The following is a 14953-nucleotide window of genomic DNA, read 5'->3' as shown; positions in this document are numbered from 1 at the left end:
GCTGTGGCTCTCTTTGCCATTACGTTATGCTTACTCCACTCACACAGGCAGCTGGAGAGAGGGAAGACGTAATGGTTTGATTCCCTGTGCATTTGCAATGGTCGACGTCCTGACATTACTAGGCAAATTCCTCAAACGGGAGGTGCAATGAAGGTATGTGATTCCATCTGTAATTCTTGTATGATTTAGATTTGGTGACGATGCCATTTTCTCGCGTTTTCAGCACAATGCAGCACCGACAGGCAGGGAATACCTCCATCCTAATGCCAATTAATTATGTTTGTGTGCACTTAGTTGCAATTGTATCAACAGGCTTGCATTCTAATGCAGCACCGACTGGTTATTTTTAACTTGTGAGGGGAGAGATAAATAGTAAATGGTCTGCACTTATTTATCGCTTTTCTACCTATTGGCATTTATAGCGCTTTACACTGCTTCTCATTCACCCATTCGCATTCACACACACACACACCGATGGGGGAGCTGCTATGCAGCTGGCCAACAGCAACTAAGTTGGGGTTCAGTGTCTTGCTCAAGGACACTTTGACGTGTGACCAGAGGAGCCGGGGATCGAACCAACAACTGAGGGATCGATGGACGATCGCTCTCCTCCTGCGACTGTGGCGCAGGAGCAGTGGGTAGATCCACTTGACGCTGCCCTTCCAGCTTTGTCAGTGTGAATTGTAGTGTGCTGGCTGGCGTGCAAGCCTGGAAAGGCTATTCCTGCATCTCCAGTCGTCCTGATAAACAGTAGGTACAGTGTGTAGCCTTTTAATGAGCCTGCGTTGACCCCAGTGTAACGGAGCGAAGTCTATTCATCGTGAGGCTTTAATCCGCAATAATGAGATCGAGTCTGCAGTTAGTGAATGAGTGAGTGCGGGTATGTTTGGGAGACGTGAAACACACACACACACACACACACACATACACAGAACAGAGGATTACCTCTGTGTCAGGCTGTGGAGGTTCACCGGAGTCTCCCTCCTGTATGTGTACTGTAACCGGATGCAGCACAGAGAGGAAAGGTGAAGGTGCTGTCTGGCAGCTTAGGAATGATAATGATGAAGACGATGATGTCATCGGTGCTCTTGTCGCGTCATGCTTGTAGTGACCGCTAAGGTAGTAGGTGATGTACAGCAACCACCACCATCATCATCATCAAAACTTGTGTTATGTACAATTTATATCAAGAGCAAATCTGCTTGAAGCATCAGACAGTTTATCACGTGTTATTACATTTATACTGTCTGTAATATGATGCATGGAAATGGGTGCATCTTATTTGAAATTCCTTGAGGAAAAGTGAAAACAACATTTGTAATGTAAATACAGCATCTACTCAAATTCAGCAGTTTCTACTGACGAGTTCTGTACTTTAGTGTTTACTCTCTTATCCTGACTTTCAATCCACTAAATATCATTGTGAAATTTAGTAATTTGTGTAGCAAGACTGAAGGTTTCCCCAAGGAGCATTTGCACACTTCACAGCAATAGCTGGCTACTCATTTTCTGCTCATCTGTTTTGCACATTACTACTTAAAAAGTAGTAGCAAGGCATCTTTTAAGTGGGCTACTTTTTTGAAAAAAGGTTTTCAAGTAAAACTCTACAAGGTTGCTTATCAAACATGCAAGACAGTGTAAGAGACATGTCATTCTTACATTTCTGCAAATGTAAAAGTCTGTATGCCATAGGTCAAGCATTTGAATTCTGTTTGTCACTGTATTGTGAAAGACAAGAATACAGACGTCCATATCTATGGTGAACAGTGCCCTTAATTTACCTAAGGCACAACATCATCATTAAATTAAATGGACGTGGTGTTTTATTGACTAATCTGGTTTAAAATGAAAAGCAGCTTTTCTTCTCCTGTGGAACAGACAGGAAAATACGGCTGTACAGTTTGTTATCAGTGCCACTTTAATCAGGGGTGGACCAACAGTATCACCTGCAATCTCAGTCTATATTGTTTAGGATGCTTGTTAGATATTTATATACTTTTCTGTAAAAATCCTGTCACCTTTTCATTCTCCCGCTGTCAGAAGGAACTAAAAGTGTCACTCTAAACTGCTGGTAGTGTGTTTCTATGTGTCAGCACACTAATAACACTAATGGCAGCCTGTCCAGGGTGGAACCTGCTTCTCACCCAATGAGAGCTGGGATCAGTTTTAGTCCACCACCATTAACAGGAGCAGTATAGGCAAGGGATGGATGGCATTTATTGTGTTGTCCCTCCTGAAATTATAAGATGAAAAACTGATGTAACACACTGGATTATGGATTATTTCAAATCAGACCTACTGTAGTTATGTTGGGGCTGACTTCTTAAATGGATGAACATGTCCAAGGCATAGCAGACATTTGGTGGGGGTTGTAACACAGTTCTGTTTTGAAATTACAGGACAGTCACTGCAGCACTCAATATGTTTGTATTGCTGCACCAAAAATATCCTACCAACTAAATCCTCCACAAGTCCTTATGTGCCTGTGGAGTAAACTGTGTAAATCTCTTATCTCGCAGAGACAAATCTAAACTGAGCTTGAATTTTATGTGCATTTCTATCCCGTCTTAACTGGATTTGTCATCTACAGACCCGAGCCGACACCAGTGAACATCTATCTGAATGTGTGTAATTTAAATGAAATATTACATTTTGTCGTATCGTTTTATAAATGTGAAGACCGGCGTTAAATTAATTAGTTTGTTTACTCAATATTCTGAACAGTGAGGCAGCTGAACACTTCACTGCATGAGTGACGTTTCTATTTGATGCCAGAGAAAACCAGCAGTGAGACTCTGCCGACAGACAGGAAATAAAATTTGAGGGAGAGACAGTGGATGATGGAAAGATAGTGAATGATGGTGCTCTCTATAAAATATATGGTGGTGCACAATTGTTTATTTTAAAAACCATCACGATACTCTGAGCTTGGTACAGTATATTAGTTCATTGATGGCCATCTAATTTTTACAAATGCATAAACTTGAGTCCGTCAATATGAAATGAGTAAGTGTATACTGTATACCCCTCCCATTCTATTGGTGAGAATAGAAAAAATTAAGAAAATCGAGGCAACAGAACCATACAAATTGTATTTGTTATTCCACAAATTCTTCTTCCTTGTCAAAATATGTTGCCTACACTACCCATAATGCAAGGTGATCACTGAAGGAGATTCAGGTGTGTAATGTTAGTGGTGGCTAATATAATATTGAGAGCTAAGGAGCGGGCTGCAGAGCCCAGATAAGCTCATGTCTTTCTAATGTCATGCATCCAGAACTTTTTTCCATGTTTAAACCAGTTTCTTCAGATCAAACCAAGTTATTCAGGATCATAATGTTTCAGTTGACAAGAATGCATCAATGACATGAGATGCATGTCTGGATGTTTTGAATTGTTCGTGTCATGCATTTATCCTTGACTTGTTTTCGTTCTAGTTAAAACACTCTGGTATGACCCATTTAGAGCCCATCGAGAGTCCTGTCCCATCTGGTTCGTCCTGTCGATGTCATCACAGTTTCAGAGATTTGATCCTCAAAAGCTAATTTTTGAGGTTAAATCACTGTTCCTTCTCCCAAGTCCTTAAGATTACTGACGTCTCTGCCGTTTTATGTTTTTTTAATTTTTAAAACTTTCACTCCGATCCCTTTTTTGTGGCTTTGCTGAATATTTGTCTTGACATCCAAAGTGTCCAAAGGTAACTAAAATTAATATTCTCAGATGCATACCTTTGGTGATCTCACTATAAATAAGTCACCTAGAGAAAAAAACGGCACCACATGTGATGTCTGTTCTTGTCATTTGTTTGTTCGGGACTCCCTGCCTGCAGTGTTACTGTGTGCTAATTGAAGTGACAGAGCAAACTCGTGTTGCTGGCTCAAAGCCAGATAAGACTGGCTTTACAGGGAAACTGCAGAAGCTCCTTTCAGTGAGGAAGGCTGTAAGTTTAAGTCCAGTTTAAGCCTCAGGTGAATAATTCAAGTTGTTCTGCAACATGGTTTTATTGTCTGCATAAATTGAGGTCATTTAACAGCAAAAATATTAGGGTTGGTTAGTCAGTTGAAAGTTTCGTTAATTGATGATCAGTGATTGCTTTTTTGTTTTGCTGTAAATTATACATATTGACCAAAGCATGGGATACTGAATGTTTAGTGTAATGACTAATGTCATAACAACTTTTAAACCAATGAAATGAGATAAAGATTTGAACTCTGAAACCCCATCCTGACTGTCTGTCTCGCTGCAGCAAGAGCAGACCTGCCTTCTTCTCACCGTGACTCCACATATAGTGCTTGTTCCTGAGGTTACGTAACGAATCCCTTAGCAGACGGGTGAGGTCAGATCACAGGGTGTTTGTGACAAGTCAGAGCTGAGTACTGCCTTAAGAAGAGATGTGTCAGGACCCTGTGAATTCCATTGTTTTCCACACAGAGCTGGCAACCACAGAGGGCTTACATTATGCCTGTGTCAGCTATTGATTCTTCAGGCCGGGGAACAACAGAAGACATATTCTCTTTTCTCTGTCCTCCCCCCTCCCTCCCCGTCTCATCAGTATGCTTCAAGAAGCTGTGGCTCCCGCCGCGGCATCTTTGCTCTAGTCTCTGGTCCATCTTATGGTCAGCAAACTCATCCGACTTTTTCATTGTGCGTGGGCACTCCTAAAACTTTCCAGACGGAGCGCACTAACTTACAGCTATTTTTCCCTTAGGCCATGCAGAGGCAAACGTAACAGTCACCTGTTCCCTATTTGGCTCGTACAAGATGTTTTGTTGATATTTGTCTACACATCCTCTGCTTCTACATAGCTAATTTGTTTTTCGACTTTAAAAAAATTGACATTTCTAACCTCAAAAACTCATAAAAAGCACAGTCAATACAGCACTTCCCACCATCTTGTCCTCTCCTTTCTCTTCTTCATTCATCCTCAGTCCCAGTTTCATTCACTAACTACAGGTGCATGAAACTCTGAAATGATCAAATTGTTACTGTCTGTTCACACCACTTAAGTTTTACAAGCATTAGTCAGTGGAGTTTGGAGTTTTTTGCTCCAGATTTTACCTCTTTGCCACATATACAAGCTGGCCTCCAGTCTTGGCAGGTTGCTTGGGCTGTATGCACCTTGTAAGGAAGGGTACAGGCACTACTCAGGGTTTTTTTAAAAAGTCCTCAACAAAAAAATACTGTTTTTATTTACTACTAATTTGCTTAAAATCACATTAGTGCTAAAGATCAAATAAATATAAAACATTAAAGACAAAGATATAGATTAAGGTTCAGCATAATAAGAATTTGTATCAAATGTATCACATTTTTATTTATATTACACCAACTGAACTTTATTCTAAATAAAAGTTTTTGTGTGTTTCTTTCTGTGTGTACTCCGTAGGCAGGGGCATCGTCCATGTGGGCGTCATGCTGTGGGCTGCTAAACGAGGTGATGGGCACGGGCACAGTGCGGGCGCAGCAGCCGGGATTCGGAGCAGGGGCAGGGCCCTTCCGCTTTGCCCCGAGCGCTGGGTACTCCACCTACCCCCCTGCCAGCTCAGGGAGTGCTGGGCAGCTGTGCAAAGCCTGTGGACTCGCCTTCTCTGTCTTCAGACGCAAGGTAAAGTTTTATCACTGAAACAGAGCACATGCCTTATATGACCATCTGATAAAACTACCAGCAGCCTGGTTTCTGCCTGCTTTCATCTCATGGGGCAACTGTGGTGCTGGAGGTAGAGCAATCGCCACTAACTCCAGGCTTGTTTGTTCGAACCCTGGCTCTTCTGATCACATGCCAGGTCACATGTGTCATTAAACTAAACAGTGAACCCCAAACGTAGTTGCTCCCTGTGAGTGTTGGCCAGCTGCATAGCAGTGTGTGTGTAAACCGGTGAATGAGAAGCAGTGTAAAGTGTAAAGTGTAAAATAGGTAGAAAAGCGCTATATACTGAAGGTGTAGATCATTTACCATTCATGTTAGTTCTACATAAAATAAACGTGCAGAAATTGGGGATTTGAGTAATCCCTAACTGTCCACATTTAGTCAGTCTTTTTTTGTCAGAATTATATAATCATTGCGTGCTGCTGTGAGCAGGGACTCTTCCCTCATAGTGCATTTTAGGAAACACTTTCATAATTACCGAGTTACTTCCTGAACAAAAACATTATGATGCAAAAGCCCATACATTTTTGGATTTGGTTCACAAAATGTGGTTTAATGGGAACCAAATACATATTACATTCAGTTAATGAGCTGCATGTTGCATTCTATCTGCTAAATCACTAACAAGATGCAGCTCTTCAAGGTGCTTCTTTGTGGAAAATCTAAACTCCAAAATGGATTAGGTCAGCTTAGCATCCTATTGCCCTGCCGGCCCTTGTTGATAATAAGCAGAATGAACAATAAAAATGATCAGACACCAACTAATAGAACAGAATAGAACTGCAAATAAACAAGGTACAGGCTCAGTTAGGACTGTCACAGCCCTGAATGCTAGTTTGAAAACCACTGGACTAATTTTTGCCGATAATAATACTGTACTTTTGAATAAAGGACTTATACATTATTACTTATTTTTACAGATGTTTTTATTTGTACATTTACTTAAATAAAACATTTTAGTACTTTTTTGTTACTGACTAATGTTGCAAATTGCAAGTTAAAATTTGGTTTGAAACGTGGTCATAATTCATGTTATTCAGACACAAAAAAGGAAAAAAACTAACCACCTTGTCGTTAGAATCTGCACCATACATATTTATTTTGGCATTTTCAGAGTCTCTGTACTGCTGAAATGGTCAGGGTTTAATGGCACTGTGCATTGGTCTTGCAATCAGACGCATTGAGATGCACTGCAGAGCCAAGCATCCTCTCCACTCAAGTCTTCATGTTGCTCTATCGTCATCCACACACCAGTTGCTGTTTTGACAGTGGGTCAGCTCCCTGGATACACACATTTGTGTATCAGCATGATATTTTCATAGTATGAAAAAAAGACACGCTTGGGATTAAAAGCAAATGATGGAAGAAATTTGTTGCAGTGGAAATGTGCACGAGTGATAAGGAAATGTTTACAGCCGTGGTTGACCTGTTTTCCTGCCCATTGAAGTGTCAGTCTCCTCAGCTATACCGCATCAGGAGACACTGTTAAGCCTGTAAAATGTCAACCATTACCAGGAGCTACAGATTATTCTCTCTTCTTTATTTTTTCCTAGAAAAATGACTGAGGGCATGGGATAAGAGCCACAGTTTTGGATGCAATTTTTCCAGAAATATATTCTGAGCCAGTTGACTTTACACTTTGTCTGCTCTGTGGGTTTGAACCCGTCACTCGACTGTGACTCTTCTGTATGGAGTTTGCATGTTCTCCCCGTGCCTGCATTCCACGCACGGATCACAGACATGTGGTTTTGATGAGTGTGAATGGCTGTGGCCTGGTGGCAGACTAGTGACCTGTCCAGGGTGTACCCTAACCCTCACCCAGTGACAGCTGGGATCAGATCCAGACCTCCTAGTCAAAAAAAATCACGAGATAACTATGTGCTGATTAATTATTTTGGTGCAAATTAAAACAAGAAGCCGCAGTGACTTCAGTTCCATCATCCGACCCACTTTCCATTACTCAAATAAATTAAATCCCTTTTAGTACATGGTTAATTTATTCATCAAAAGTGACATAGAGGATAAACAGTTTAATATGCTAACAGAAGTCAGACATCAGAGCTCATTTAAAAATGATGAAGAATACAGTTTATTAAATATTCCTGAAGATTAAAGAAATTATTCTAAAGATGAGTTTGATTGGACATCACGTGTCACAATTCTAATCTGTTCTTTTTCTCCCTTCTACAGCATATCTGCTGCGATTGTAAGAAGAGTTTCTGCGCCCTGTGCTCAGTCCTGCAGGAGAACCTGCGCTGCTGCACGACCTGCCACCTTCTGCGTGGCACAGCGTTCCAGCGGCCGCGACTCATGCAGCTCAGAGTGAAGGACCTGCGCCAGTACCTGCTGCTCCGCAACATCCCCACCGACACATGCAGGGAGAAAGAGGATCTGGTGGACCTGGTGCTCTGTCATCAGGGGACGAGGGAGACGCAGAGACCAGTGATGGAAGTGGATGAAGAGGAAGACGAGGAAGAGGAGGAGGAAGAGGAGGAGGAAGAGGACACTCATGGGGAGGAGGAGGAAGATGAAGGGGGAGATGAAACAGACAGTGTGCACTCACTCCCCCACTCACGCGCCACCACACCCCACTCTGCCACGCGCTCCACGTCTGAACAGTCGGTCCTCTCCGCCTCTCAGGGAGAAGTGCTCAGCCCAAGTGACAGCTCAGGGACCACCAGCCAGGTCTGGCAGCATGTGCACGTGTAAACCCACAGCTGATGCTCAGTGTGTGTCTGCATGCAGAGCTAATGCACACAAACATGCATTGATTCATTTACATGTGCCATACTTATTTCACATCTGTCCTCATTCTGTCGGAGATCATTAATTTTAACTTATAAGTCAAGAAAAGACTTTTACCTTTCAACCCCCTGACAAATGACATCTCATGCGTATATTGATCACAGGCTTTATTCTTTTTTTTTTTTTTTTTGGTTTTTGGTCTTGTGGTGCTTTGTTGTGAATGAAATGTTTCTCCCTAAAAATCTACTACAGTTGTAGATTCTCCTTCCCTCCACTGACATTGAAAAGAATCAGGACTACAATACTGGTCCAGTGTTCATGTGACAGCTGGATACAGCCAAGTTGGTTCCCTGTGTGTGTGTGTGTGTGTGTGTGTGTGCGTGTGTGTGCTGGTGATGCAGATTAGTGTGTTATATAACAAGCACATAGGCTGAGAAGTCCCTGCAGCGTCACAGCTGCAGCTAAACAACAAACATTACAGTGCGTCCCTCCTCTCGTCCTTGACTTTTGTGGATGATTTTTTTTTTGTTTGTTAGTTTTCTTTCTCTTAGTTAAGGCATATTTCGCATTAATGTTATTGGGTTGTTTATTCTTCGAACCAAAGATAAATGTGTGTGTGTGTGTGTGTGGCAAAGCAAGCAGAAATACATTTTTTATTCCAAATATATTTTAAATTAGATAAATATAGATATAAGATGATCCTGTTTACTTTGAAAAAAATATGCTGTGTTGTTTTTGTTAAATCAGGAACCAAGATTTCTCAAACAAGTGCCAACAGGTTTCAGTGATATTTTGCTTATTGATCAATGAGTGAATGATTAGATTTAGCTTTTTGTGTTTTCATTTTCTTCTTGAATTGTTTTAGTTTCTTCTCATGAACCGTTCAATTTCATGAAAGAAATCCAGCACATGATGCCCATTATTGTATAATGTGTCACTATGTATTTTTTTAACCATATTAGAATTTTTTTTACATTTAAACAACACTTAAATAATTTCTTGGCAGAGGTATTCCCTCTACAAGTACAGTACTTTTCTATGTTTGAAAGAACTAACATCAAGACAAAGAAACATTATGCTTAAGAGAGGTTTTGCACTTTGCTTGTGTCTGGTGCTGCCGCACTTGTTTTTGTCTCTGAGGAGTTTATACTGAGCAAAAGCATGAGGGCAGCCATCTAGCACCACTGTGCTGATGCTGGATACATAATTAACACATCTTCAGTGAAGGTAGATGGTGATGTGCTGGAATGTGTTGAAGCAGAGAGACAGAAACAGATGGCAGCAGAGAGGCAGGACTTTTTTTGTTTTTTTTTACTTTTGATGCTACAGAAACAGAAACTTGGTGCTCCAGTGCGTTGCCATGGCTTATTTCAACTCTTCACAAGCCATGACAAGAAGATAAAAGAATAAAGAAAGCAAATCTCCTCTTCAAAGGACACAAACGGCTGAGATAATACAGAGCTATAAACTCATACCAGCCAGCTTCTGGATGATTCTGTAGCTCCACTTATTGCTGACCTCCACCTTCAAACAGACTAATTAACCACTGAGTAAAAAGCATCGGAATCAACATCTCTCTTCATTCATGAGATATCTGAAGAGTTTAAAGAATAAGATCCCAGCTGTAAAGTCTGTTACTTTTTCATAACATAGTCATATGGAGCTAGAGAGAAAGAAATCATAAAATGTAATCACACAGGAGATTTGTGAAGGTTGTTGAGGAATGTCAATTAAAAGATCAAAAAAGTTAGGAGGGAAACCAGGATGTACTTCAATTTGATTTTTTCTCAGTGAATCTTGTTAACGAGAGAGAATATAGCTGCTTGCAGCCAAGTTTGGTGGACAGACCATAGAATTAAAGGTCATATTTTTACACATAATTAGACGTTGACACTCATCCTTATTTTTTGTTAATAGCACATGCTTCAAGTGAAGTGATTTGATATTTGGTGATACAACAATGTTTCATAGGCTGAGAAGCGGGTGTTAAATGGACTGTTGTTGACTTCAGCGTGTCGATTTCCACTCACACAGGAGCATGAGGATACTCCAACAGCGTCCCTCCTGAACCTGGAGACTGCAGAAAATATCATAGAGGTGCGAATATTGTTTTTTTTATGCACATATAACTCAGCAATTTTTAAAGTACGAGTAAAAGAGAGTGCAGTCCAGCTGCCAAATGAATGATTGCTGCTCCATCTCCCTTGTGGATTTTAGGTCAGTCCAGCGACGCAGAGGAGGATCAGGGCCTCACTATCTGATCTGGACAATGAAGAGGCGATAGAAAACCTCTCCGTCCGCCAGCTGAAAGAGATTCTTGCCAGGAACTTTGTAAATTACTCTGGCTGCTGTGAGAAGTGGGAACTCCTGGAACGAGTGCATCGACTCTACAGAGAAAATGAGCAGAACAGAAAATCCAGTAAGTGTTTAGGATTCAACTTTTTTCCTTTTTGTGTTTTTTTATATTTCAGCATTTGGTGTTCTGCAGCTAATTCAATAAATATTTTCTCTCCTTCAATTACAGTGGAAAACGTGAGCATAACTGCAGGTAATTGTTCTGATTGTCATATTTGTAGATTTATGACATTGCTTTTACTGATTTCACTACTTCAGCTCACGACTATTATGAGATAAAAAAAGATTCCTGATCAAAATGTTTAACATTAAAAGAAAATTCAGATTCTTAAACTAATTATTATTACTAATTTTTATTACCTGCCCTGTTTTATAAAGTGGTTGCATATCCTCCACCTCTCTGCAACATTGGAGGTAAGATGGTTTATATGAAACAGCACTTTTTACCTCCATAATCATATCCTGTACATTACACCATTCATCTAGTTAATACACAAAGCATGCTGTGGTCATTCTTTAACCACTCGATTATTTTATATCAACCTGTATCTTATCATATTATGGTCACTTAAGTCACGATGTCTCTTTCAGTGTCTCCACGTTGTGTCACTCACATTTCTTTCCCAGTGTGCATCATCTCATTTTATTCAGTAGGACAGCTACTCATCCTGTCATTGATGCACACTCTAAGAGCTTTTACCTCTTGATGAGCCATCATATTACTTCTGTGCCACCATGTCTCCATCAGGTGTAATTACATTGTCCAGCTTCCTAGAGGCTCTGTTGTTGACATAAAGGTCTCGAGGATCATATTAGCCCACTTAATAGTCAGACATGTAGAGACAGCAAACAGCCTACGGCTCTATTCGCTTTTTAAAGATGTGAGCAGCAGGAGCCATTTAGAGCAGTGAGCTGATCAGTCAGCTATTAGACATTTAACTCCTATAATTGTCTGATTCTCGTGAAAATCTGCCTGTTTTGTTGTTAGCATTAAGCTCTACTTAAAATAAAAGCAGTTGTAAATGTCAAACAAAGTTTAGAATTTTTACTAGCCCTTATAGGAGTTTTTGTTAAAGTACATAGTCCCATAAATTGGCCTAAATCTCAGCATTGTGTTCATTGTTTGGTTGTTCTCAAAATTTTTACTTTACAAGGAGTTCTTGCTCATGTTTTGTTCACCTAACATAAATTTATTGCTATTATTACAAATAGACTATAAGTCCAAGCCCGGTAGAAATTCAGGAGGGTTGCGTCAGTAAAAACTGTGCCAAATCAAAATGCGAACAATGATCCGCTGTGACGACCCTGAACTCACGGGATAAGCCGAAAGGACAAAAGTTCTGGTTATTGTTTTCTGTTGAATATAGTAATCGAATAAAACCAAATAATGAGCAAAGTAGTTTTGGCCAGGTGGCTCAGTGGTAGAGAATTGGTTTGGGATACAGAAGGCTGTCAGTTCAAATCCCCCCGACCAACAGGCCCAGACAAAATGGGAGGGTTGTGGTAGGAGGGGCATCCGGTGTAAAAACCAAAGCCAAATCACCATGCAGAACAACTTGCACTGTGGTGACCCCGGAAGGGACAAGCCCAAAGCTGTTGATCTAGAGCCTGGCTGCAAATGAAGGTGGCAGATACCTGGAAGTAGCTGATTTTAGTTAAAAGGTGTTAACCCCAGGAACAGACAAAGATGGTTATGGTTGGCAATAAGGTCGAGTGATTAGGATTAGGGAAAGCTATTGGTCAGGGTGATAAGCCCTAGAAACATTCCAAGAAGAGTAATGTAACTACTTCCTGCATTCCACCATCTTGTCAATCTGTGGTCCTTGTCTGTAGTAGCCCCCTCTCCAGATGTGGGATTAAGTTAAAGCAAATCTGACATTGAAAACATTTTGTCAGGCAGGTTTTAATACTACGCATTTATAATAGACAACAATATATGAAGTTGAGGTTTGGTTTAGTAAGACTGTCTAACATTTGTCCAACATCACACCATCACTGAACTCCACAGTCTGCTAAGGAACTGTGATAATGGAATACGACTTTGCATTTGTATTCTCAGATGGTGTCAAAGCTCAGCTGGTGGCTGATGAAAATCTGTGTCGTATCTGCATGGACGCCATCATAGACTGCGTGCTACTGGAATGTGGTCACATGGTCACCTGTACCAAATGTGGGAAGAGGATGAGCGAGTGCCCCATCTGCAGGCAGTATGTAGTGCGAGCCGTGCACGTCTTCAAATCTTAAACTGTGTGTCCGCTCATCAGACCAGCCCTCGGGCATACGCGTAGCTCCAGCCCAGAATTTCTCACTGAGGATGAACTGCTGTCCATGACGTTTCAAAGGGCCCAATGCTGCAGGTGTGAGCAACTTCCCAGTCTTGGAAACTAGACTGTTGCCTCTGGCCTACCACAGTTTGTTTCCCACCTCCCTCGCTCTTTACTTATTACTTACTAATGTTTCAGTTCCACTTTTCCTCCCTGGTGGATCATCGTCAGCCGCACCAGGACACTCATTCTCTCTCTGTGTTAAACACACAGCAGAACCCCCTGCCACCACTTTGTGCTCTCCATTCTCTGTTTAGATCTGAGACACAGTAGAGGAGAGGAGCCGTGGATACTTGAAGTGTTGTCAGGTTGTTCTGTGAGGCGAAGAAAAGTGGTGTGATGAAAATATAAGATCCCAGGGTTAGAGTCAATATGGTTTACAGAGTCATGCCACATGACACAACATCTTCCCCCTTAGTTTTTTTTTTAGGATGTGCAATGGCAGGAAAATTAAGAGACTTGCGTGTGTTTTAAAAAACGTCGATTGTCACATGCACCAATCATCTGTCTCACACACAGGTGGGTGTAAGGTGCCAAACATCATGCCTTTGATTGCTACTTGGGTTAGGATTTCACAATACAGTATGATGCATCCCATAACCAGCAAACTGGATGTGATAGTTACACTTTTTTTAATGACCTTAAGGAAATAAAAGTGTGTGTACATGTAGACCTTTGAATGCATTCTATGTGGAGGATGCGATTTAAAATGAAGTACAGAGATTTTTGCTAACACAAACGGTAAAACAGCTGCTCTACATTCACTAAACGTGAACTTTCATTCTTGTCCATTTGAAACAGCAGTATAACAAAAATCTTAACTCAAGGCCCATTTTAGAGGTTCTGGATCTTTTTTTTTCTTCATGTGAATGGTCTCATCCTTCCTCATAGGAAGACCATGACATTTAGCTGAAAGACTGAGGAAGAAATATAAATGGACTTAGTTAGGATTTTTATTTTATACACTCTTAACTTCCATCAAGCAATACCATTTAATTTACAAGTCTACCAAGTGTCTGTCTGATTGGGTTTTCTGTTCACGTCGAGTTTTGGGTAGGTAACTGGTGCTACTTCCTCTTTTGTGAGTGTTAACAGTTCTTTTGTCATTGTGTCACGACATCCTTCCAAATATCCATTACGCAGTGAGAGGCAGAAGAAGCCTGGTTTTCTTTAACATGTTATGCAAACAAAACACTTTGTTTTCTTGTCTTAAGATCCAGTTAAGTCGGAGGTCACCAAGAGTATTTGTGTGTATAGTATGCCTGTTGTATGTTTAACAAAAGCTGTTATGTCACATAGATAGCTTATATCGTTGTTTACCAACAAGTTGTTAAATGTATATTTTTCCATTTACTTGAGTGATTACATGAGTTAAAATTCTGCAAGTACAGAGTTTAAAAATAAAAAATATATACTGTTTATGAGAATGTACTTCTGCTGGTTTTGGTCAGATGCGTTCCTCCGCCCTCTCACCATTAAAGCTGTGTCATAGTCTTGCTTTCTAGCACTTTTTGTTATCATCTGCTTCTAATCCAAAACTGGCACTGCCACCATGCACCGTAGCAAACACTGTAACTCTGCAAGTCTGTTTGTTAGCTGCTGTTTCTCAAAGATGTCATTCATGGGCAGCTACAGAATTATCAGATTAGAATGGTATCATGAGCACTCATAATCCTGGATCTTTATATTTTGGAATGTTGAACCTTTTTATTTTGGTAAACAAGAAAAAATGGTTTATTAGATTCAATAAAATGCAGTACTACAAACCAAAATCTAAAACCCTGCTCTTCATTTTGTAATTGGTCGTATATTTATGTTCATTTTATTTACTTTTAGCCAACACAGCAGCTGGAAATATGTTAATAGTAATACTGAAGTTTAA

General features: G+C 40.6%; 1 protein-coding gene across 2 annotated transcripts; it reads left to right on the top strand.

The window, feature by feature from the left end:
• rnf34b (ring finger protein 34b) lies at positions 1-14569 on the top strand. 2 transcript variants are annotated; one of them, XM_067483862.1, is made up of 8 exons: positions 1-153; positions 5387-5605; positions 7838-8332; positions 10427-10489; positions 10610-10811; positions 10917-10940; positions 11126-11161; positions 12807-14569. In XM_067483862.1, exons 1-8 carry the CDS (start codon positions 148-150, stop codon positions 12989-12991), a joined length of 1230 nt encoding a protein of 409 aa, XP_067339963.1. In that variant the 5' UTR covers positions 1-147; the 3' UTR covers positions 12992-14569. The 2 variants fall into 2 exon arrangements, with proteins under 2 accessions (XP_067339963.1, XP_067339964.1); XM_067483863.1 differs by lacking the exon at positions 11126-11161.
• The last annotated feature ends 384 nt before the right edge of the window (positions 14570-14953 follow it).

Source organism: Channa argus, chromosome 18 (assembly GCF_033026475.1).
Source record: "Channa argus isolate prfri chromosome 18, Channa argus male v1.0, whole genome shotgun sequence".
Classification (NCBI taxonomy): Eukaryota; Metazoa; Chordata; class Actinopteri; order Anabantiformes; family Channidae; genus Channa; species Channa argus.
The sequence above is the reverse complement of the archived record's forward strand: the minus strand, read 5'-3'. Positions and strand labels throughout refer to the sequence as shown.

Bases quoted from the DNA above. Each gene is read 5' to 3' on its own strand.
- rnf34b (XM_067483862.1), top strand. The intron at 10,941-11,125 runs GTAATTGTTCTG...TGTTTTATAAAG, and splicing joins AAACGTGAGCATAACTGCAG to TGGTTGCATATCCTCCACCT. The intron at 11,162-12,806 runs GTAAGATGGTTT...TTGTATTCTCAG, and splicing joins ACCTCTCTGCAACATTGGAG to ATGGTGTCAAAGCTCAGCTG.